The sequence below is a fragment of the Psammomys obesus genome, unplaced genomic scaffold (genome assembly GCF_907164565.1).
Source record: "Psammomys obesus unplaced genomic scaffold, mPsaObe1.curated_primary_1811, whole genome shotgun sequence".
NCBI lineage: Eukaryota > Metazoa > Chordata > Mammalia > Rodentia > Muridae > Psammomys > Psammomys obesus.
In genome coordinates, this window is record NW_026585895.1 from 53564191 (window position 1) to 53589624 (window position 25434).

At 52.0% G+C, this 25434-nt stretch overlaps 1 protein-coding gene across 2 annotated transcripts in view; it reads right to left on the reverse strand.

The window, feature by feature from the left end:
* Nucleotides 1-24172, reverse strand: part of Adamtsl2 (ADAMTS like 2) — a 31751-nt gene extending 7579 nt beyond the window's left edge. For both annotated transcript variants that reach the window (XM_055600476.1, XM_055600475.1), the window contains exons 1-12: nucleotides 24051-24172; nucleotides 22191-22281; nucleotides 21476-21618; nucleotides 20725-20800; nucleotides 19494-19596; nucleotides 18666-18811; nucleotides 18415-18538; nucleotides 15622-15702; nucleotides 13130-13305; nucleotides 9000-9357; nucleotides 7017-7389; nucleotides 2518-2615 (exon numbers count right to left, since the gene is read on the reverse strand). In XM_055600476.1, the coding sequence (XP_055456451.1) occupies nucleotides 2518-2615; nucleotides 7017-7389; nucleotides 9000-9357; nucleotides 13130-13305; nucleotides 15622-15702; nucleotides 18415-18538; nucleotides 18666-18811; nucleotides 19494-19596; nucleotides 20725-20800; nucleotides 21476-21618; nucleotides 22191-22280 (1768 nt within the window). In that variant the 5' untranslated portion in view covers nucleotide 22281; nucleotides 24051-24172. The remainder of the gene's footprint in view (nucleotides 1-2517; nucleotides 2616-7016; nucleotides 7390-8999; nucleotides 9358-13129; nucleotides 13306-15621; nucleotides 15703-18414; nucleotides 18539-18665; nucleotides 18812-19493; nucleotides 19597-20724; nucleotides 20801-21475; nucleotides 21619-22190; nucleotides 22282-24050) is intronic.
* Between the last annotated feature and the right edge of the window lie 1262 nt (nucleotides 24173-25434).

Sequence of the window (25434 nt, forward strand, 5' to 3'; positions counted from 1 at the left end):
GCATCTAGCTCACCTGCCACAAACCCAGGTGGGCCTTATAGAGGCAGAGTTGGATACTGCCAGGTACCCTGATGTTTACCTGTCTGATGAACCCCATTTGTGGCAGATGAGTACCATTGCAGTAATGCCCTGCCCCCAGACATTAGACTAGGTGCCCCAGCTCTTCTTCAAGGTACCCAACCAGCACCTTCCAAATGCCTTGACCTGTCTCTGTGGCTTTTTCTGAGATTCTTGAATTTTAAAACACTAAGGGGATAGAGAAAGTTACACACACACACACACACACACGACCAGCCTTCTCTTAACCATATGGATTCCCTGTCCACACGTCCTCTCCTTCCTCCCTGGGCCTACTTTCTACACCTAACAGCAAACCTGCATGTGTGCTCTCTAAATTGTGAGCACCCCCTACTCTGGAGCACTGTGTTCCAGGATTGAGCTTTGCCAAGAAGGTCAGTATGAAGCTGTATGCGAAAGAAGCTCCTGAGGTTTTCAATGTTTCTACCTTGCCTGGGGTGTCTGAGTGGGCCTCTGGTGCTTAAAGCCCTGGCCCTGGAGAACCATGGAGTCTGGGAAGAAACCATGCGTGTGTTTTGTTTTGTTTGTTTTCCATGAGGGCCAAGCCAGGCGGCAATTATTGCTTCCTCCCCTGCCAGCACTGGGCTGTGCAGCCTTCAGCCTGCTGGAGGAGGAGGCAGCTTCCTGGCCAGGTCTACTTGGAACATTTCAGACCTCCAAGACACTAGCTCGGGGACCCAGGGACATGCAGACAGGGTGGGGACTTGTGCAGCTGCCCAAAGTACCTGGTTATGTATTGGCTTGTCGTCATGGAATGGGAACACACAGAAGAAAATCTCAATCCCACCTAGCAGGACCACCACATTTGTTATGGCCCCAGATTGCTCATTTCCAGAAAGACTGCAAGATCAAAATGTCACTTTTCTGAGAACCTTTTCCCTACACCTGTCTTGAATGAGGAGCCTCTCAAAATTTCCTAACCACAGAGCCCTTGCCTTGCATTTTGAGCCCTGATACAGGAAACAGACAAGACCAGATGTCCATCCTCAGTAATCATCCTACCAACAGCCTTTGCTCCTGAGACACTTTGCTGTGCCCCAGGGGACTGGCGACAGTCTGGAAGCCATCCCCTGAGTCCCAAGCCAAGTCCAAGACCACCTGAACTGCTGTTCCAAAGAACAAACCCAAGATCCTCAGCGTGGCTGTGGTTTCAGGGTGCAGAGAAGGCAGGCCCTGCAACACAGCACAGTCTCGAGAACAGCCCGCAGCATGAGGGAAGGGGGAGAGAAGTGGGTGCTCCCATGACTCTCGACAGGACAGCTGCAGACATTGCATCCACAGCTGGCCACACCCACACACCTAGCCTCGCCTCTTCAGCAAGGTTGCAGTTGTGCACATCAAACTCAAGCCCTGAGGACAGCTCTAGGCCAGTAGGTGCTGAGGCAGTGAAGTGTTCACAGTGTGGACCCTCCTCTAAACAGGGGCTCCTCTTCTTTTGACATCTTTGTCTAAGGCAGAGCTCATCCCTTCCCCAGTATCAGACCTGTCCTATCTCCTTTCTTTATGTGTCCTCTGCACTGTGGCCACATAGGACAGGCATCCTCTCTGTCCTGGCCACCGTCTGAGTGTTGAAAGACATTGGTGTCATGTCTCCCTGGGGACATCACCTACCAGGGCTCATTCATCAGGTCCCTTGCCACTATGGCTGCTTCAACCCGGAGATATCTCAAGTGATGTCACCTCCCCAGCCTCCAGAGAGTTTACACAGTCAGAACACATGCAATGTCCCACAGCCAGAATGGCTAGAAGAATTTGTAGCATGTCCATACCCAGCTTCAGCAGGCTCTGGGAAGCTGAGGCCACAGCACCTGCCATAAAGTCTGGTTCCGTCAAGCCATCCCTATGAAAGACAGGTCACGGGGCTACTATGTCTGGCCTAGGGCCAGCTTCAGCCTGGCCTCAGAACCCCACAGCAGAGCTGTAGCAATGGTGCTCACTGGCTGAGTTTGGACCAGGCAGATGGCTTCTTTCCATTTATCCCACAAGCACCTTTGCCATGGTACATTCTAGTCACAGGTAGAAATCAGTAGCAATTTCCTGAGAGCCTGAGGTGTGACATGGTAGGCAGTAGGCCTCAAATGCTCCCTAAGCTGTCTGTGTGCTTCCAGATTGTTAGGAACAGGGCAGTATTGTGTGTTTGGGGGCAGGGACAGCATGGGCAGAGCCTCAAAGGTGGAAGGTTCCCATCTTTACTTCTCCTGAGATGTCAGAGAATAATTAGGGCTCACCAAAGGAGCCTGGACCTGACTGTCATCCAGCATGCCATAGGAACAGGATACTTTTGTGACCCTCAGCTCCTGCCATCCCATCCTACCTCCAAGATCAAGAAGCCAGGCAAGCTTCCTGGGGTGGCTTGGGATGGCAAGTGAATGGGTGAGTCTCCAGCTAAACCCCAGTCATTGTAAAGGTGACTCAGAGAAGGTGGCCCAGGCTCGGTACCTGTGGTGCATGTGGCACTGCAGGGCTCATGGGATGAGAGCTTCCACCGATACATGTCAGCCGGGCTCACACCTTGCTTGCGCGCCTTGGGTCTGGTCCTGAAACACAGTCAAACAGAGAGTGTAGTGAGAAAGCTGGATGCTTCTAGGCTTCGCTATCAGGTGGCTGGGTCCCCCTGTGATGCTCCTTAAAGACACGCTTTCCTGGGCTCCAGCCAGGACCCTCTATGAAGACCAGGATTCCCACCCTCTGGAACAGAAAGGGAGACATACATGTTGGCACTGAGCAGACACGAGCATTTCCCATTTCAGAAACTGAACAGACTGCATGGAGGCAGTAGTTCCTTCAGAGGTGCACTGAACAACAAGGGTCTCACCAACATTGCAGCTGCTCCTTCAACACTCACAGGGTTCTCACTAGGCCAGCAGATTCCTACTTCCCACCTGAGAAGGAATCTCAGAAGGCACTTAGGGGCTGTTCCAGAGTTTTTCCCAGCTGCCTCCCTCAGCTGGGGTTCTGGTGAATGGGGACACCAGCCATTCAGCTTCCAATTTTCAAACTCATAAAGCCCAGCTGCAGGAGGAAGAGGGGTCTAGTCCCACACTGCAGCTCAGGTCAGTGATGGCTACACAGGCCAGCTGACGGGAAGAGGCATGCTGGGGGCCGGCCAGCTAACAGCTCTGATTCTTGGCCAGAACTCTGGTGGCCACAGCCAAGTATTGTTAGGACTGTTAGCTTCTTTGAACCAGCCTCAACACCCGCTGTGCAGGCTATTTGGGACTCTGCAGGGGGAGGAAGTGGCCGCTGCACTTACCTCTACCCTAGGTCTGCTTCAAGACCTAGCCCCTCAAATAAGAACACTGCCCCTGAGTCTCATGGCACCCTGAGCCAAGAGGAGCAGTTGAGGAGGCAAGCCCATCACAGCAGCTCCCCAAGGCTGCATAGCCTGGCTCCACTTTCCTCAGAACTAAGAGAAGCTAGCTAAGGGCTTCACAGAACTTTAATGGACCAGTCTCTTCCCTGGGGACCACAGTCACTGGAGGATTGTGGGTGTTATGGGCCATTACATTCTAAAAGTCATTCTGGCTGAGTTTATGGTAGAGACATCTGTCAGGACTGTTAGTCAAATGGGTGAGAATTGCGTCTGTGTTTTGCTCTGATTGGCTCATGTTTCCCAAGAGAGTGCTTTGGGGATGAATGCTGTCCCTGATAGCACGTCATGCTCTGAGAACCCAGGAAATGATCTACCAACAGGAGCCTCAGCCATGAGTTTATTGATGTGAGTCCATGAATTCTCAGGAGAGGGTGGCTGCAGAAAGGAGGGAGACTTGGGCAACCTCTCCTGAGGCTCAAACCAACCCTTGAGCTGGGTTCTATTCAGGGGAAGCTCTGCCCTCCTCCATGGTTATAAGCAAAACTTTAACATGGGGCAGGCGAGGCTCCTCAAAGCAAAGGATCCTTTTCCGAGTTAGTTCCCAGTGGGACCACTTAGAGCACCAAGTAAGGGTAAGCCAAACCTCTCGGGGGAAAGGATTGGGGAGAAGAATCAGTCCCCAAGGCTTAACCCAGACAACATCGGAGCCGTTGTGCCCCCCACTTTCAGCAGCCTTGAATTCCTCCCCAGAACAGAAAGAGAGAAGATGCGCTTGGTGTAGAAGCCTCCATCTTTATATAGTTACACACTTCCCAGCCACAGCCTGCATGACTCATCCTCCACTCAAGAGCTAGCCGCCAGGTTCAAAATAACGCTTCGGATTTTAAGCCCTAAAGGTATTTCTGGAAGGGACTGTCTACACCCACTCTCCAGCACGTGTGGGGTGCTGGGTGCTGCTTCAATGGCAGTGCAGCATCTATCAGGTTTTTTGGTTTTTTGTTGTTGTTGTTTTGTTTTTTCTGGAAGGTGCACCAAGAAGCACCACACCCTGGAAACCATCACTGCCCCAATATGGAAGCGCCCTGCCCTCAGCTTCGATGGTTTCCAAGATACCGGTGGCCACTGTTTTTGGTTTTTTGCCCAATGCCTGGTGGGACACAGGCTCCTGAAATCCCCAGAGAGCAGAAGCTCTGAAATGACTGTGTTTGTTTATAAATGAACCAGAAATTCTCTTCCTACCCCCCTCCAGGCTTCAGAGAGGGATGTGTGCCTCTGCATCCCAGACGCCTGTTCCCAAAGCATCTGGTGACAGCCCCTCCCGGGATTGTTTGAAGCCTCTCTAGAAGATGAAAATAGCCCTTCCTTTCTGGGCTGCCCCTTTGATTTCACCCGCTCCCAGAGCAGACTCGACTTCCTGTGTTTGGACAACACACCGAGATGTGGCTATTTCGGCTTGGTAGTTTCCCCCACGGCCTCCCTCAGTCCATTATCTTCCCAGACCATCTTTGGTCCCCACCAGCAGCATCCTTTGATGGCAGCCGGTTGGGCATCTCACTGAGCTGCACTTTTCTGAGTGCTGACAATCTGTTCTAATGACTGACTCTGGGAATCTAGTATGTCCCACAGGGATGGGGGCAGGGTTAGAACAGACACTTTGAAACGTGGCTTAAGGATTCTGGACCATGGGGATTCCAGTGGGACACACTTACAGCATCCATTCAGAATGAGCCAAATCTCTCAGAGGAAAAACAAAACCTAAACCTTGATCCAGACAACATGGAGATGGTAGATTAGGTCCTACCCTTCTCTCAATAGCTTGTGTATGACTTTGGCCTGGTGGCATTGCTGAGCCCCCAGCCAGGCCTCTGACAGACAGGGAAACTGAGACCTAAAAGAGAACTGAGATGTACCCAATTCCCATAGGGTGTTCTGCTCTTTCACAATACCACACAGTCACCCACATGACCCATGTCACAGCCAAATAAAAGGAGAAGGCCTTTCTTTGTGATACCTGATAAACCTACATAGCACCACGTTGGGGTCACCACTTGAGCTGTGGGTCCTGGGAGGTTCTTCCCCCAAGCCTTGGAGGCTCAGTGACTAACTGGGAGCATCTATACCTAGAGCCTTTGCCGTGCATCATATAAGAATGTATTTTCATCCCTGTTGTCCCACAGGAAAATACAAAGAGAGGCAGCAGTGCAGAGTAACTGGCTGAACCACAAAACATGTACACTGCCTTTGACTTCCCTCAGACTTCGATCCTGTGCCCCTAGGATAAAACCCATCACTCATTGCCAGCCACTGGGGTTCCCCAAAGTAAGCAGAGACCCTTAGAAGCTTTGATAGCTCCAAAGTCATCTTAAGTGGCTAGCCATGTGTAGCCCTGAGATGAGAACAAGAATCCCATCTAGCCAGAGCTCATCAGCAGAGTCCCTGGTGTGCACCCCAAACCGTGGGCTTCAGAAGACAGTCTGAGAGAAGAGAAAGCACCAGATTTTCCAGCTTTACTACTCTCAGAACTAGAGATGTGGAAGAGGTAACCTAAACTCTGTCACCTTAAGGGTGACTGTCAGATATTTCATCAACCCCATTCCAAACTCAGCCTCGGCCTCCTTTATCTAGCTAGAGTTCAGCTCAAGGTTTTGAGCAGATTCCCAGAAAACAAAACAAAAGTCAATGGACTAGTTCCTATCTTCAGTCCTCATCCACCACCAGAGACTAAAAATTCTGGTCCTAACTATTTCCACAAGCCTTGATGCACACCCAGGCACCTGAGAAATAATGTTAGTCACTGGATAGGTGCTCCAGTACTGGTATGGAAGGGCCAGGGTCACCTGTTCCCAAACAACACTAGTCCAGAAAGGCTGAGACCTCAGGCCCTTCTAGGCTAATCTTGGCTGTCCAGGCATCGTCAGGCCCTCCACTAGTGGATTTCCAGCCTCACTCTCACAGCAGGTGTCTCTAGCCCTGCTATAGGCATCCCCAGCCATAGCAGCTGTCTGCTTGCAGTTCATTGCATAGGCCCACTGCCCTAGCAGCTTCAGTCTATTTCTTACTTTGATTCAGAGTCTCCCTATGAGAGGAGGGACCCCAGATTCTTCTATCATCTCTTTGATCGGGGTGAAGGCTGTTGTTCAGGCTCTGTGTTCACCTGAGGGGCTACATAGAGAACCCACCTTTAGCCTCATAGCCATATCTCAGAGGCTGTCGAGACACAGAACCCAGGATCCCAAATCCTTAGGCTCTGTGAGCTGAACATGGCTTCCCTTTCTGAACTCCTTCCCAGGAGCCCAACGATAAGGGTAGTTGTGATCACTCCCTGATCTATGCATTAAAATGCTGAGCCCATCCCAGCACCAGGAGGCTGTTAGCAACATACCTCCAGCATGCTTCAACTCACGGTCAGCACCATGAGTAGAATCAATCATAGCTGGGGACATTTAGACCCATGAACCTACCTTTTAGAAAGATATGTTACAGTTCAGGACCATAACCTAGTGTCAGGGTCACTCACCCATTCTCCCCCACTTACCTCTAAGTTCCTGTATCTTCTATCCAGATCCCCTGTAATTCCTCCTATTCTGGAGGGCACTAAGGTAGGGCAAAGGGAAGTACCTCTTACCTAGCCTTGTGAGTCCTGTTCCCAGCCAAGGTGGGGAAGCTGGCACTGGTGTTGGGGAATGGGGCCTCAGAGGAGGTATTGTTGAGCCTGTCACTGCTCAGCCCCAGGTAAGAACCATTGATCAAGTAGGCTGCAGGCCCTTCATTTTCCTCATAATCCACATAGAGGCTCTCAGCTGGGGAGCTTCTGGGGGAGCCCTGGGCAAAGATGCTATTCATGGTCTCGTTGAGAGAGAACTCTTCTGAGTCAGAGCCTGTGCCCAAGAGCTGATCGGAGATGGCGTTGGCTGAGAGGAGCTCCTGGGAGGTGAAATGGGCATCAGCCTCCTGATCATCCTTGTCCCCTGAGAGAGCTATCCCAGTGGCATTGTGGTCTGCAGAGAGACAGATGTTTTAACAGCCATGACTGCTATCGTGTTGATCTTTGTTGCCCCTCCTCCTTCTCCACATTCCTGTGTGTGAGACAGGTGAGTTACATAACGGGGATGACTTCATGGGGTAGGGAAAAAACAGGAACCCCAGGATCTACCCCATTAGACACAGTTGGCCAACATCATCAAGTGATAGGAAACCCAGTGGTCACTGTAGATGGTTGGGCAGTTGCTCCCAGAGCCCAGACTCAGCTGGAAGCTCAGCATAGGATCTGGTTTTGGAAAGGGGATCTTTATAGGCTCATGAAATGATATAACATGGATTTAGGGTGAGTCTTAAATGACTAGTGTCTGGCTATGAAGAGAGAGCACAAACACATAAACCTCAAGAGGTCCAGCACAGGAAAGAAGTGTATGTGAGCCAACACAGCCAGAGCCACCAACAACATCCGTTTATTGGGGCCCGGTGCTATCCAAGTGCTCCACGGGGCAGAAGAGCTGCCCTTGGCTTCCAGTTCCACCTTGTGGAAGAGTTAGCAGATCACTTCCTCTCTCTAATGGTATATGTTTCTCCTTCTGCAAATGTGGGGTCTACATCCTAAGAGTCATATAGTGAAGAACTGAATTTTTTGACAAAGAATTTCATACTGGCTAAGTCTGATGATGCACAACTTTAATCCCAGCACAGGGGAGGCAGAGGCAGATGTAGCTCTATGAAACTGAGACCAGCCTGGTCTACATAACAAGTTTTAGTGAGATCCTGTCTCACAGGAGGAAGAGAAGGAAAGGGAAGAAGAGGAGGAGGAGGAGGAAGAATTGCATTGATATTAAACTGATTTTGACAGCTGATTTTGATTGTGGACTTGACGGGATCTAGAGACACCAAGGAGACAAACGTCTGCACTTGTCTATGAGGAATTAGCTGAGGAGGGAAGACCCACCAGAGCTGTGGGCAGCACCATCCCATGTAAAAGGAGATAGTGAACACCAGCTTCCAACCTCTCTGCTTCCTGACCACGGATACAATATGACCAGTTGCCTCAAACTCCTGCCACCATGCTGGACTGTATAGCTCCTGGTTCCTGCTTTCCTTCCTTCCTTCCTTCCTTCCTTCCTTCCTTCCTTCCTTCCTTCCTTCCTTCCTTCCTTCCTTCCTTCCTTCCTTCCTGAGGTTGCTTTTCTCAGGTATTCTGTCACAGCAACAAGACAAGTAACTAATCCACTGATGCATATGTCTTGTCACATGTTACCTTGCCATGACTTGGTGTCATTGCTATCCACAGCACACACACTGCTTCTAGTACTGTGGGTCAGCTCCAGTAATCAGTGATACATGGAGGATAGCTTAGGTTCTGTATAAACACCACTGCATACAGGGATTCGAGAAGCTGATAATTTTGGTGTCCAGGAGAATCTTATAGTCAATCAGCAGATATTGAGCTATGAGTGTATACCTCAGACTTCACACCATGCCTGCCAGAGAGAATGTGCAAGCAACTGGAAATTCTCCCCAGCCTCTTCTGCAGACACCAAAGGGGAACAGCACTTCTCACTTGAAGCCTCTGCCCTGGGGAGCCAGGACCTTTCCCATACCCACTATTCCTCTTTCTCACCTTGGAAGCCCTTGCCCCTGGGAGGTCCCTCACAGACCCCACCACTGGCTCGCTTGCACACCTCGTTGGTCTCCTGGCCTCTGTTCAGTCCTAGCTCCATCTCAGGGGCTGGAGGCTGAAACAGCTGGTTGTTCAGGCCCAGCCTCTCTGAGGAGGCCTGGCGGTAGAGTGAGCCATTGTGCTGCATGAAGCCCAGCAGCCTGGCACTGTCCAGCTCCTGCCTCTCCGTGCTCTCCGTGCTCTCCGAGCCTGGTTCAGAGAAGCTGTAATAGACAGGCTGCAGGTGGTGCATGTGTGGAGGCTGCAGCAACGTGTACTCAAAGGTGATGGAGGGGCTTTTGCCATTCTGGTTCCACACCTGGGAAAGGAAAAGAAGTGAGACCTAGCTTCTTCCCTCATGCCTATGTTAGCACCAAAAGCCCCTTGAGACCCAGTGGCCCTGGTTACAGTTGAGTCTTTTCCAGGGAATCACACTTGATCCAAGAATGTGGTCTCATGAGAATGTACTACAGCAGCTGTGCCCAGAGACTACGAATTTGAGGCACACCAGAAGGGGCGGGGGGCAGGTCACCTTGGGAGCAGGGAACTGGGGACACACTGCATGTCCCTGCCATCACAGGCCAGGGATCCTAATAGCACTGGTCTCATTGCATCTACCAGGACTTCTAGGGCAGCTGATGAGGAACTAAAATCCAGACCACACCTCATTCAGGACAGCACTGAAGGGTCAGCTGGTCACGGAGTTCCTGGGCCTCTGCAGAGACCACAAGCCAGTGTGACCTCTCCCTTAGACAGACTTCAAAGGCTTTGTTCAGAGTCACCACCCTAAGATCTGGAAGCTGACAGTAGTGAATTTGGCAGCAGAATTAACTGCTCATGGGGCCATAGAGCTGCCTGACTAGAGCACAGAGCACACCAAGGCCCTGGAAGAGTGGCAATGAACGAACCACCGAAAGCTAAGCAGTGCCAAGACAAGCCATAGTGAGACAACAAAGAAGGGGTGGCCACCGCTGGACGACATCTCAAGGATAGCTAGGGACAGGAGCAGGGACTATGGAAGGCACTTCACCAGAACAAGGTAGCGAAGGCAGCCAACACCACTTCAGGATAACCAGATAGCTGCAGGTGTGGTCAAGAAATTTTGATGCCTAAAGCTTCAGGGCAAAAAAGGCAGAAGAGAGAGAGAGAATGAGCCCAGGTCAGCGTCTCACCAGACAGATAGATGTAAGCTAGGCCAGTGAGGCCTATTGCATAAAGAGATTTGGGAAAAGATACCTGGAAATGGTGACATCTCAATGGTCCTGTATGGTCTAGGACTGGGAAAAGACTGTCCTTCCCTCAGCAGCTAATACTGCCTTTGAAACGCTGGCGTGAAAGCTTCTCTTTCTAACTTTGGCCTTTCTCTGAGCCTCATGTGGCCTCCACTCCTGACCACCAGACCAACAGCTTTGGTAAAGTCATACGCTTCTCCCCTAGAGAACAGAGAATGGTTGGTCCCGAGCCTTCAGGACATCACGGGTCCCCTAGGAGTACTCTTACACTCTGGAATAACAAGCTGGCCTGCTAAGGGAGAGTGGAGTGAATGAGGCCCACACTGAGCACAATTGCAAGAGGGTTGATTCAAAAGCAGGCAATTCACTCCATGATCACTTCTACCAGAAAGCCCCAGAACATTCTATTCACTAGGGGGTGGCTAAGAGACACCAGTGTCATTTGGAAGGACAATGTGGGACACTCTGACATGACAGAGCTGGTGGCAAGGGGTGATGACAAATTCTGGACTCCCCAGTGGTTGTAGATACGAGCAAGCCCTGAATTAGTAAAGGTGAGTAACAGAAAATAGTAACAAAGGGCCTGGGTAGATGGCTCAGCAGGTAAGCACACTTGCTGTGTAAGCATGAGGACATGAGTTCAAAACTCTAACACCCTTGTAAACCGCTGGGTACTTCTACAACACCACTGTTGGGTGCAGATATAGGCAGATCTCTGGAGCTCCAGACCCAGTGAGAGACCCTATCTCAAGAGAGCAGGGTAATGAGGAAGGCATCTGAAATCTTCCTGTGGCCTCCTAGTGCATTCATGAGTCTTCCTCTCCCTCTTCTTCTCCACTCTCTGTCTCTGTCTCTGTCTCCCTCCCCCCACACTCCAATCACAAGGCAGATTTCAGTATCTCAGTGGCAGTCAGTAAGAGTGACAAGACACAGAGACACAGGTAACAGAAAGGAAAGCACCACATACACACACCTTGGGAATGAACTGATGGGCCAAAAGAGGTCCTTCTTGATTGGCACAGACCAAGCTGGAGGAGAAGGAGACAGAAGAAGCTGTCCAAGCAAGGGTATGACCCTTTCCTCCATTTCTTGAACCAATTTCTAGACCCAGTATCCACTGAATGAGGAAGGAACCCGCAGTTCTCTCCTAAAGGAACAACTGTCTACTTTCTCAACTGTTGCCTGTAGAGAAGTTTTGACATTCCAAGAGTCATGTCTGAGTTGTCATTGTTGACTGTGGACTGTACCCACCATTGATTGTTGTCCTCAGAGCAAGCACTTGAGTAAGTAGTGACCAGAGGGGTGGCCCAGGTCTGGCCAGCAATGTGTCCCACTGGGTTTCTCATCCACAAATGCATAAATGATGGTCGCAGCCCTCTATTGACAGTGCTAAGAGAATACCTCTGACATATCCAAGAGAGAAAATCTAAGATACCATTGTCTCCTGGGGTATCACAGATATCAGTGCCATGAGTCATGACCTCAAGGACAAAGGAGCAGAAAACACACACATTCAGTCCCACAGCTCATATTTCCCTGACAGTAATAAAATGACTACAGTGATCTGTCATCAGTGGGTGTTGTAAGCCCAGCCAAGCAGTGGGCCTTACTGAGGTCTGTACAGATGTGGTGATTCTCTAGAGCATATCAACATGGCCCGGGGTGAGCACATTGGGCTCAGATGTGGTAAATAGTCTCCTACTCCTCCAAGAGCAGTTTTCATCTACCTGGGTAGACCATAGCATATGTACACATCTTTGATCCAGTTACCCTGCAATTCAAAACAACAGGACCATTGTGTCATATAGGACACTTGCTGGTACTGCAGCTTGGAGCCTCTACCTTGAGCAGAAATCCTTGAGGTGGCTCATTCCACAGGCAGTAACATGAGCCTAGGCTGCACAGCAGGTAACTTAAAATGTTGCCTATGCTGTGTGGAACAAAGCAGAGAAGGCTCTGTGTAGACCCAGTTGGGATGTACAGCCTGCCTCAGAAACAGCAGACATGCCTGTGTGGGTGGGGTGTGGAATGTGTCATGGAATTTCTGCATGTCCTAGAGATATCTCCAGTACAGCAGGGAAGCAGACAATTGGCCCATGCCCAGACAGACCTGCCTTCGCTCTCCTGTAACTTACAGGTAAATGACCGCATAAACCTCTCCAGGTTCTGTACTTCCAATGTGGGGCCACAGAGCCCTTTGTGATGAGATCTAGAAGTCTGAAGACAGATGGCAGGTCTTAGACAAGGTCAGAACTGCTCATCTTGATGGCCCTGATTTCAAAGGACAGTCACTCTGTATATCCATAGATCTAGGGTGAGAAGCCACAGTGGCTTGCATTTCTTGAGGCCAGCATGGAAAAACACTAGTCACACATCAGGTCCAAACTCTGCCCTGCCTGCTGTGCAGAGCCCTGAGACTCCAGGGGGGAAGGAGCCACAGCAATATGAGCAGCAGAGGTAGTATGAACCCAAAGAACTTAAAGTCCTAACTGAAGAAGGGCAGTGGCTCCAGCCTGTCCTTAGCTTCCCATGAGGTTCCAAAAGATCACAGAATGGGCTGACACAGAACAGAGGTACTGAATGAATGAATGGCCAAATGGATGAATGAATGAGAGAAGTAAGCAAATGAATGAATAGATGAATTAATAAATCAGTGGTTCTGAACTAAAATCTGAGTGAGTGAGTGAATGAGAAAGTGAACAGTGAATAGATGAATGAACAACCTCCCCCCCCCACTACCACTCTAGCCTGCAGCAATACAGCTGTGTGTTCAAGGCCCTCAAGCCCCCACCTGCAGCTGGATTCTGGAAAGCCAGTGCCCACGACCCCTACTGTCTCTGAAGCCTATGGCACACACACCATGACATTCAGGCCCTGGTTGGTGGGCCCCTGTGCCACAATGTACTCGATGCCAGTCTCATAGACATCCATGGGCCGGCGGTACTTGACCACTGTACCAGCAATGTTGAAGTTCTTGGGGCTGTCCACCTTGTAGTTGCCATTGAAGAAGTAGAAACCAGCTTCATCTGCAAGAGCTGAAAGAGGAAAAAAAAATCACTGAGTCACATGGGCTAGATGGGCTGAGCAGAAAGGAGAGACACAGGCAGGAGCCAGCAAACATGCTCCAAGAATGGTGGTCAGTCTTGCCCTCCCTCTCCAAAATGACCCAAAGACAGGAAATTCAATGTCACAGGGAATCAGACAGACACCGTGCCTGGGGCCAGCATGTGGCCCTGGCCAGTGAGGGCCTAAGAGACACAAACACACTTTCCTATCAGTCTAAAACAAACAACCACAGGCCTGTCTGGGTGGCTGGGAGAGCCAACAGGGAAGGCTGGCCCTGCCCTTCTGGCTGCCTCAGATGGGCCAAAGGGATTGTAAGGTAATGAACTAGAACCATGGCCAAGTGGCCAGTCTGGGCCAGGAGGGTCTGCAGCCGTGAACAACAGGTACCAGCCAGATACTAGACTAGACTGTACAACCTGACTGTGACACTGGTTGTGGTACCAACTCCAGTTTCCACAGAAAGGGACCTCGGTGCCTCATCCAGGGCCCACAGTGAGAGACACTGTAGCCTGGCCTGGCCAGTGTGGAATGCTCTCCAGAAGGCTTTTCCTGGGACCACCGGACCACCCGAAGCCTATCCATCCCTGCTCTCCTTATTACAAACTATGGAATTCAGAGGTCTGATTTCACTGTCACCTAATTAGCCTGTCCATCCTGCTGAGATTAACACATACTGGGGAAGCCATCAGGCATGAGCAGGGTCTGGATACACTGTATCACCATTTCCCTCAGCCAGGTAGGACTGGACACTTTCAGGACATGGCTGTGGGCAATTGAAAGCCAGGATCAGAAAGGAATATGCTCACAACACCCAACAGCCCATTTTCCAGCTGCCCAGGGGCTAAACACTGCCTTGGAAGCTGGCCTTTCCTGGAGCTAAGGGGGCTAAGCAAAAGCCTTCAGAGCTCAGCTGAGGACTAGGGAAGAAAGGGAGGAGGCAGTCTCAGCACTGGGGGACATTCTGTCTTCTAGAGGGTGTCCTTAAAGCCAGTTCCAGGAATTGGCCTGCCAGAGAAGTGAATGCAGTTTCCAAAGGCCCTGATGCAATCCAAGCAGAGGAGCCGGGGCAATTAATTTATTATCAGACAGACGCAACAAGCAGGACGTGTCTGAAAAATACCCTTAACGTAATAATGTCAGAACATAGCGTCAAGTCCAAGTCCGGCTGGGGCCTGGTTGTCCCGACTCAACTTCCAGATCTGTGCCCAGGGTTCAGCTCAAGGCCCTCATCCAAAACCTGTTTCCTGACAGCAAGGACCTTCCTTCCTGCGGCTTTCCCGGCCCTTGGTATTTCCAGTGTCTGCTTCAAGAATGAGAACTTTGCAGCCAGCTCAGAAAACACAACGTCTCCTGGCCTCCTTGCAGCCCTAGTGAGCTAGCAGACAGCAGAGCCACCGGCCTGGCTGGAGGCCTGGCTCTCCATGCTCAGCCCACAGATGTCCCCAGCAGTGTGGGCCTGGGGCCAGCCATATGCAAACTTGCCGGGGTTGGGCCTTCAAATGCCCTGAGAACCTGGCAGGAGACAGGAGAGCCTGGTGTCGAGCTCAGCCTGAGGAGCTTCAGCACACACCTCCCCTTTTCTACATCCCTGGGGCGGAGCTCAGGCCTGTTCACGTACCTGAGGTATGGGGAGGGAAGACATGTGGATGATGGGACTCTGAGTCAAGACTGAGGCTGATCATTTTGGAGAACTGCTCCTTAACACAGCTTGAAACCTGTCTCTGTCCCATACAGGACAAAGCCAAGGGCAGGATGGCTCAGGTACTGGTACCTGTCCATATGGAGTTTCAGCCACCAGGTCATGTCAACTCTCCAGCTCCATACACGACCCATGCAAAGACTGTCATCAATATGGGGCCTCACGTCTGTGCAACATCTCCAGAATATCTAAGGAAGCCACTTCTGCTCTAGAGTACCACCTCCATAGGAAACTGGACATGGTCAAAACTACAGATAGACCTGTGATCAAATCCTTCCTCAGCAACTCATAACCATGACTGGTTACCCACCTCTCAGCTCTGGGACTCACTCCTCAAATAGATGGATTCTTTGTGGGTCAGGCTCTCTACTGATGGGGAACTCGCTGCCTGATGTCATACCCTTTCTCTTGTCCAGCCCCTCTAAGGACAATGTCCTTCCACACAGGGTGAAGGCAGAGTCTCCCTCCTGCACAGCTGGTTGCACCTGTTCCTTGCCACCTGGCTTGTCTCACTCCCCCCAAAAGAGGTCAAATGTCCGGTGCCCTGCTCCATTCATACACGGGCCTCTCTGTTCTACCTACGCACCTAGCACATCTGCTGACTTCTTCCTCTCCACGATCTGGATGTCTCGGGCACCAGCCGGGATATGGGTCACCAAAGAGTAACCTGTGGGCATAGGAACATCTGTGAGCAAGGCCAGAGAGGGCAGGACACAGAGGGAGCTGACATTTCTCCCCTGCAAGGCCCCTCTTGGGTGTTAGTGCTGCCTCTGAGCCCTGGATGGGAAGGGGCCCCTGCCTAAGGGTTGCCTCAGCCATAGGTATGTGGTCTCACCTGGCCCTGATGAACTTCTCGTGTCGTCCAGAGGAAGCTGAGCCTCTTCCAGGGCCCTTGCACCAAGGCCACTGGCCTGCCCCAGCACTGCCTACCCACAAAGGAACACAGTGGACTACAGGGACATTAAACATGCTGAAGTCCACAGACTTAGATCATACCCTGCTTTATCACTTAAGAGACCTTGGGCCTCAGTTTTCTCATCTAGTCCAGAGACATCACCAATACCAACGCTATGCAGACACATGATCTTTGTCCAGTTCCATTTCATTGTAACATCTTGCTGATAGTCAAGGCTTCATGCATCTACACAGAGAGCCTCAAATGGAAGCCAACCACCTTACAAGGGCTGTAAGAGGCACCACCAGCTGGCTCAGACCCCACAATCCAGGCCTTGATCTAGTGGGGAGGCAGCCACAGACAACTTTAACCGAGAGCAGGAGTGGGTCAGGAGACAAAGTGCTACCAGCTGCCAGGGGAGGGGACCCTGGCAAAAAAGAGTTAATAAGAACAGAGCTATCTCCTGGCAGAAGAAAGCAGTCTCAGGACAGGTTTTGGTAGAGTTGGTGTCATGTCATCCAGAAGAAGCTGACCCTCTTTCAGGGCCCTTGCCCACACACACCCTTGCCCACAAAGATCACTGGCCTGTCCCAGCCCTGCCCCAAGGGACACAGTGGACCACAGGGACTGTAGTTCTTCCCTGAATTCCTTCTTTGAAGGCTGCAGAGTCTACACTCAAGCCACCCAGAATAGAGGTCCTTGCCTTGGCCCTGGCTTCACCCTCACCTTACAGGCTCTTGAATATCCTGCCCTGACAGTGTCTCCCATTGGGCTTCTTGGGAACCAGGGGAGCCCAAGGAGCTCTGATTTGTAGCACTGAACTATTTATGTGATGCTCACTGCCCCATTGTAGCACACTGAGGACAAAATGTCCGTGTGGTATCTCTAGGTTTAAAGTAGGAAAGAGGCTCATGATGGCAGAGCCAGAAGACAAACTTACTAATTGAGGCCCAAATGATTGATTACTTTTCTGAGACAGGGTCTCTCTCTATGTGAGCCTGGCTGGCCTAGAATTTTCTATGTAAATCATGACAGTGATCCTCCTGACTCTGCCTTCCAAGTGCTGGGATTACAGGCATGTGTCACCACACCTGGCTTTTAATTTTTAAGTTAGCAAGTGGTTCACAAGACTCCTGAGCAGTTAACACTTGACTCCCATGAGCTTCAGGATATGGCCCGGCCTTGAACATGGTTGGGGAGCACAGACCTGTCAGGGCAGACGGAGCTCTGTAGCTAGGCCCCAGAGCCCAGCTGCCCAGGTTGAGACCCAGAGCCTTAGAATCTCAGGCATTTTAAACCTTTGCTCCCTCTGCAGGTTTGGGCAGCAGTAGCAGCAACTGCCTCATAGCAATGTCCCCAGATATGAATGAGTTATGCTGGCCAGACCTGGCTCTGCACCTCTTTGGGAAACACTCAGCCGTATTAGGGGGATCATTTTCACGTCAGCCCCAGCCTTCCCAGAGGGAGCTCCACTAAGAGCACAGGCCCTGTCTGATGGGTACTGCTACAGCCTGTGGCATCTGATATGAACTGAGCCCAGAAGAGGCACTCCCTGACCTCTGACCTCCAACTCTAGCCCCAAGTCCAGCAGAAAGTTGTGCAGGCAGGTGTATGGACAAAAGGAGGGACAAGCAAAGTAGCCTATTTTCATCACATCCCCTCTTTAGCAGGCCTCCAAACCTGAGAGAGACACTTAGCATACCAATTCACCCTATACACAAGCAGCTGCTGTGTCCACCCCTTCTTTGTTAATCTCATCCCTAGGCCATATATCTGTGCTTCATTCTTGGTGGCCTCCTGCAGGGACTCTTGGAGCCCACACTAACCCAGTGATGGCTCCTCATGTGGGGGCAACCAAGACTTCTTGGCCTCCTGGGCTCTCTAGTCATCTCAATAGGACTCCCTTGCCTCCCTGAAAGAAGATGAGCAGGCATTTCCCACACTAGGCCTCAGTTTCCCCATGCTAGGTGGATTTCGAGTTACCCTCCTCTGTAATAACTTAGTTTGGCTCCATGCACACTTCCTGGGACACAGCACTGGCCAAATGCACTGACAAGGGATGCATGCAGGTCTGTCTAATGCACATATCCCAAATGCAAGGGTCAGGCTAGAGCCAGATGCAAACACAAGGTCAATAAATTCAACACTAGAGAGGGAGGTCTCAGTTTGGGCCCAGAATCCAGCATGTTCAGGGTCAAGTCTCACACACTCCAAGATTCGTGCCTCAGTTTCCCTCTTCCCAGCATTCAGCTCTCCGTGAAGTTTGCTTCAAAGGTCAAATGTGATCCCAATGCTAAGTGTCCTCTCGTGTGCAAGGATGGTAAAGACCCCCTTCTCTGTGCCACTAGGAGGGAGGCTTATCCCTCTGCCTGGGCCTGGGCAGAGAACGAGAGGACCCAGAAGAGGAAGCAGCTGATTTTGGACGCCTACCTGTCACGTGGGAGGCAGGGGAACACCCACTCAAGCAGCCACACCCTCCCTTACCAAGATGATTGTTGCCCTTTCGGTAGTTGCCTGTCACGTGGGTACAGCTGCTCCCGTCCCCCTGGCAGACACCGCACTTGTCCAGTGTGTGGGTGGAGAAGAGCACTCCATCACAGCCAATGGGCTGCAAAAAGCAATGAGAGAGGCTGCTGAGAGGGCACTGTGGTTGGCCCAGGGGCACCACTGCCTCTGACAGGCAGGGTGGCCAGCACAGTGAGGACGGCCATACTTTTGGTACAATGTTTAACAACCTCACATTTTCCAGACACGCAAACCCCTCTCAGGTCGGTGAGCTTGCAGGAAGTGCCGTCTCGGGCAGGCACCATGAGCTGCCGCTGGCCATCCACAGTGGTGCAGTGCAGATCACATGGCTTACTGGAGATATGGACATAGTCATCTGGGGGGTGAGGTAGAGGGTCTTAGGGGAGGGGATGCTAGGTCTGCCCCTCCTACTGAGATACCTCCCTTCCCATTAAATAAATGGGGAAACTGAGGCTTGAAAAGACAGGACCTGACAAAGCATTGATAGAAGAAATGAAGTGAGACACAGGCTCTCTGGCCCAGTTCAAGCTCTGAATTCCAAATTTTGCCTCCTTATGAGAAGGCCTCCCTCTGAGATCCACACAAGGGTTTTCCATGATAGAGGGACTGGACAATCTCAGGGTTGGGGGAGAATAGAGCATTTACACTGTGCCCGAACAATTTGTTTTTTTCCCCCCCGAGGGGAGAGGGAAGGAGGTGGAAAGGTGGGGAAGGAAAGGCAAGCATGCCCCTGGTCCGAAGGAACTTTGGCCATTCCTCATTTGGGGTTGTCTGGGCTGGTTCCTGTGCAAGCCCTGGAGACAGTGGGAGAGTCATGACCTTGGAGGGCAGCCCTGCAGGAAACTCAGCTCTATAATCTGTCCCTGGTGATGTCACAGGTCATGGGGGAAGGAGAGGACAACCTCCCAGCCCTCTTCTAGAGAAGTGGGGTCTGCTCCAAACTCTGTAAATGACCACCATAGCCTTCAACAGGACTTGGCTCTAAGCCTGTTTCCCCACATGCCCACCCATAAAGCTTAATCCTGAGGCTCAGGTACCTGGGTAGAGAGGCTTCCACTGGTACGCCTGGCCATCATACACACGGGAGTTGAAGGAGACACACTGCTCTTCACGGAAGCTCCTCCCATCCGGTGGACACTCCTGGAAGAAGAAAGCAGGCGGGCTCCAGGAGGGGCTGAGCAGGAAGTGGCTACAACCAGATGACCCTGGGGACCATATGCCATGTCACCACCTACTGCTCCTGGTCTCACTCCATCCCCCTCATTTTCAACTACTCAGAATGGAGCAGTGACTCTTCTTCCGACACCACTGGGTACCAGCCTCCCTCTTACTCTGGATATGACCCTTTACCACTCTGACCTTTTCAGCAATCCTGTGTGGAATGAATGGTTCTGCCCACACCCACGTCCTCTGACAGACCTTGTCAGCATGTTTACGTCTCCACACATGTGCACACATCCCCAGGTAGCCTATGATAATCCAGTGTATTCAGTGGCTACACATAGGGACTGAACCGGAAGGAGGGACTCTATAACAGAACCTTGGGAGGTACAGGAGGCAACTGCCCATGCTGGAACTGGAGTCCAAACTGGCTTAGAGTCTGTCTCCTTCAGGAACTCATGGATGTCCACAGAATCCTACACCATGACTAGCTTCGGCCACTACCTTTCCTTCAGCTCTGACGCCCCACACGTGTGACCACACAGACTTCGAGCAGCTCAGCCAGGCAAGCCAAGTAAGACTGGGAGAGCTGGCGCCCCCACCGCTACACCGTGGTGGCCCTTGGAAAGGCAGCTAGGTTTCAAAATGCCTTTGGTGCCACAGAGAGCACGCCCCACGACCCACGCAGCCAGTGCCTTTCCCCAAGCCTCTGCCACCTTAGTGTCCAGCCAAGGCCAATGAACGGTGCACACCTGAGAGCTGGGGCAAGAGAGGCCTGGGGTGGTTGCAGCAAGACTGCCTTGTGGGTGGAAAGAGCTGTTGTGGCTGCCTGCTGTGCAGATGTCCAAGGCAGAGTGGGAATATGATAGGAGACCCCAGCTTCTGAAGCTGTGCTTAGAGTTCCAGAAACAGGTGGGAGCCCTATCCCTCCTAACACCCCCAACATGCAGGGGCAGAACATGCAGTATCTAATGCCTGAAGGACTCAGTGTGAGCCCGGAAGTCAGTCAGCCTACTCTGGACTCTCCCTGCAGGACAGTGCCAACATAGGATATCTGTGGTCCAGGGACAACAGCAGGGCCTCAGGGCTGCAGACAGCTGGCCTCACCTGCACTCTGCAGAGCTGGTACCGTTTGGATGTGCCCACACAGGTCCTGTTCCCTGTGCCTGGAACAGACTTCCTCCTGGTGGGAAAATGTGGTACTGAGCCAGGGCTGGAGCAACAGCCATGGGTCCTGAAACCTGTTCTGCCATGTTCTAGCCTCCAGTAGCTTCCCTGACGCCCTAGGATGACATCTGATTCCCTTCTCTATTCCCAGCATCAACAGAGTTGCACTGTACAGAACCAATAGGTAATAAGCATGTTTGCAAACACGTGTGCTAACATGCAAATACATGTGGTGTCACGTGTGCCCAGAAACATGAGCTAGCTTCATCATGCTTTCCACATAATGCCACAAATGAAGAAACTGATGCTCAGAGAGGTTAAGTGACCTGTTCAAGGTCACACAATTTAGAAGTAGCAGAGGCAAGACTTGAACCCAGGTCCCTCTGAGAGCAAAGGCTCTTAACACCTTGCCTGTCTTGTGTTCTTTCCTGCTTCTGTAGTTCATGCCTCAGAAGTAAAGGGGGTCTCACTCCTCAGTGGCAGAGCCCTAAAAACAGACCTTGTTTTCTGACATTTCCTTTCTAGCACCCCAGAACACTCTTGCCAAGGATTTGTCAGAAGCCCTATGCCCAGTGGAGGCCAATGGGAAAAGAGGTCTGTGCACATCAAATGCAAGCTCAGGAGAAAAGCCAGCAGGTCACCAGCCAGGCTGCCCCTCCCCACCCACCCTTGGAAGTTTAGACAAACTCACCTCTGTTGGAGGCAGTGGCGCTCCTGGGATGTCACCCCGCCCCCACAGCTGCGGGAACATGCTGTCCACTTGGTCCACTCCCCCCACCAGTAAGCAGTGGCATCAGCACCTCCCTCCAGGCTGTTGGATGTGGGACTGTTGTCCTGGGTGAAAAGCCCCCAATAGTGAGCAGAAGGCTCAACCACAACACAGAAGAAACCTACTTTCTGAAGATGCAGGGTACCACTGGCAGCTGAGGGGAAAAGGAGATGGTGCAGCTTCCTAAAGGGCTGCTGGTGTGTCTCTCAGCTGGGGAGAACTCACTGGTGACCACGTGTGCCCCCCATCTTACGGGCTGAGAGTCTTGGGATTCGGCCAGCATATCTAACCTGTCAGGCTTTCTCACTCACAGCCCACACTTCACCTGCATCTGCAGGCTCACTCACACATGCCTCTTGTCCACATGCCTCCCTCTAGGCCCTTGCTGGAAAGAGAGACACCAGACACACCTCACTCTCTGGTCAGGGACTCTGGCCAGGTAAAGGGCTAGTCTGACTGGTTCTCTGAACTAGTTTCTGGAGCCAAAGGGAACACCAGGACCCCTGGCCATGTGCCTGCCTTTACTACACAACCCTCCAAAGTCAGCCCACTTGAGAGTGAGGTCAACGCCTGTCTGAGAACCCAGGGGAGGTGCAAGGCGGGGACAATGACGGCTGGACAACGGCATGCTACTCACCGAGGCCTCAGTAGATGCTGTACCCCCAGCCACAACTGCCATGGCCAGCAGAGACCAAACCCAGTGTGAATGTTGCCATCTGCAGTCCATCCTACAAAGCAAGACCCCATCACTGCCAGGCCAGGCTCTGAGGGATAAGCCCTCAGGGTTCTCCCAGCACTCTGAGTGGTAAGGTTATCTGGGATCCTACGGCAGTGGCTGGCATCTGAGAGGGACTGAACCATCTATCTGGGCTCAGTAAGCAGCTTGGTAAATGATTACAGATGTCTGCCCTGCTTAGGCACAAAGGCATGGTATAAGTGCCAAGTCTGAGCCACCCTTCATCTGAGGGCTTCTGCCAAGCTTTGCCCCTGGAGAATGGCTGAGGAGAATAGAGACAGCTGAAGAGGTTGGAGGCCCAGCCTTGTAGAGAGGTCAGTGTGAGGAGAGATATGAACCAGTCTCAGCTCATTACCTTGTCCAGAGCACCTTGGAAGTTTTGCCTCCTTAGCATTGGCTGGCCACCTGAGAGAATGACCTCCCCCTAGAGTTCATGAGCTATAAAAAGGGTTCTCTCCTTTTTCCTCCCTGCCTTTGCTTGTCACTGCCCTGCCCCCATGGTCCTCAGGTAATGGCAGCCTTCCCTTCTCAGAGGATTACTCTCAAAGCCAGGTATCCAACAATCTGGTCCTGAGATGGGCCACAATTCAGAAGTACGGGCCGTACTCTCTTGAGAGAACATGAAAGTCGGAGAGGTGCAGAAGGAGATATAGCTTATGCCTGTGTGTAAATGGCCCAGGACCCCCGCTTCTGAACCCTCTCAACAAACCAGCCCCTCAAACCTAAACACCCATCCACGGTTAAGATGAATCAAATCAAGGACAGCTTCTAGCCCCATTCTCCTAACTCTCAGAACTGGTCCCCTAAACCAGCGTAAGCCCTGTCTAAGAAGGGAAGCTAATGGCCTCTATCCAGAGCTTCTTTCAGGTGGGTTCATCTGCCAGTGAGTTTAGACAATGGGTTTCAGAAAACACCAAGCCTGGAGAGAAGAGTCAACTTGCCCATAGCCACGCAGCAAGGCAGCCTCCTGCCCCCACACCACAGAGCAAACACAAGGCTCAGCCCAGAACCCCGTAATTCCACAGGAAGAAAGTCTGGAAACTGCCTGCACCCTGGAAGCCTTGATGCCGGCTGTACTTCTATCATTCTCTCTCTCTCTCCTTCTTTTCTCCCTCCTTCTCTCTCTTTTCATCCTTCTTTCCCCAAGTAGCTGCAGGTGTGTGGGAACAAGGCCAGCAACACCCTTACACCCAGCTGCACCCAGACAGACTTGCAATGACACTGTAGATCTTGAAATGGGGCTCTTCATCCTCAAGACCCCTCTATCTCACCAGCTTCCCTACCCCATCTGTCCAATCCTCCCCTGCAGGACTCCATCTACATCCCATTTCCACTCCAGCAGAGCCCCCGTCCCATACAGTCCCATTGGCTTCCATGGTTCCCCAGTTCCTGCCGCCGCCAAAGACAGGTGCCCAGTCAGCCTCACACTTGGTTTTCATTAAGGCTCCCAGACACTGCTGGATTCCAGCCAAGTTCAGCTCAAACAGGATCCATCTCTCCCTAGGGTCCAAAACCTTCAACAGGCCCACAGCATGGGTTTGCAGCATGGGCAGCAACTGCTAGCACCAAGGCTGTGGCCTCAGGGCCACCCTGCCACTGTGTGGTACAGGTTGCTCCCCCTTTCTCTGTGGGTGAACACCCCTTACCAGGGGCGAGGACATCCCCCAGCCCCATTCTGAACAGCTGGCCGGCCTGGAATGAGCTACATCTCACACCTCCCAGAGACCACAGCATGAGCCGGGGCGAGTATGTGGGGCCTACCTCACCCAGGGTCAGCAGGTTGTCCTCCCAGAAAAAGGAGTGAGAGCTAGCTGCCAGGTGCACCGTGCAGGAAGGTGAGTGCAGAGATGTGCGGGCTCTGCCTGTCTCTGGTCCTGCTTCCCCAGCTGCCTCCCTCTCCCACTTCAAAGAGCGTTCAAGGGAGGGGGTTCCCAGGAGGGGCGCTCAGCCCAGTGGCTGCTCTGTGGCCGCAGCTGCCTTTATAGCTGTCAGGCAGACGGGGAGGAACTCACACTTCCCACCACCGCTCCCCCGCCCAGCCTGCTGGCGGCTGGCCGGGCGCACACTTTAACCCGCTCTGCGCCTCTGGAGCGCGGCCAGGCTGTCCAGCTGCCTGCTGGCTGCTGCCGCCACAGTCCAGGAGCACTAAGTGAGCCTGAGACTGGTTTGCCTGGGTCCACAGTGCCTGACCCTAATGAATCAACTACCCTGAGGTCATGTGGAGGGAGGTTGGCAGTGGTAGAGCAGAACCTCTGGCCCCACCCATCTAACTTCAGCTTCCAGAGGGGTCTGGAAACCATGGTGTGCAGGCTGCCAGCTCCTGTTCGAGGGAAGACACAGAGGTCTGGACGTTACATGTGTCCAGGCTACCCTCCGTCCTTGGAAAACAGACCTAAACAACAGAGGGACTAAGGGGCAACTGCAGAGAAACAACCAGTGGCTCCAGGGAGAGGAAGAGGTGGCTACAGCCTGCTGACCTGGGAGGATCAGGTTGAGGGGAGGCATGGGGTATTCTGCAGATGTTTGGTACCAGCCTAACTGGACCCCACAGAAGCTGGGCAGCTACTGGCAAGCAAGTTGGAATCCAGGGCTCTGGTCTTCTGAGGTAGAGCTGAAGGGCACACAGCTTCAGCCCACCTATGAATTCCAGCAGACTTTGGATTCTGGGGTGTCTGCTCTGACATATCCACCTCTGCAGAGCACCTCATTCTGGAAAACAGGCACCTTTAAAGGGCAAGTGATTACTGAAACAACTTCTCATAAGATGGCTGAGCCATTTCATCCATGCCCCTGTCTCCACAATGCATATGTTTAGCTCTATAATGGTGAGTGGAAGTCCTCTTCCTGTCTGTGTCCCTCCCTCCCCCTCCTGCCCCCTCTGTGTTAGATGGTGAGCTTCTTCAGCTGCCTCTTTGTGCTGCTAAGAGTTGTACCATAGGGAAGCACTGTGTCTGAGCACCACAGTCCAGAAGCAACACAACCAGTGAAAACAACAAAGACCCAGCCTTGGCGTGAGGCTTCTGCTGGATTGCAAGCATCTTCATTATCTGTACTTTACAGGTGAGAAACTGAGGCTGGGAAATGGAGTGACCTGTCTAAGGCCACACTTCAAAGCTGTGACAAATATGGGTTGCAGTGCGCCTCT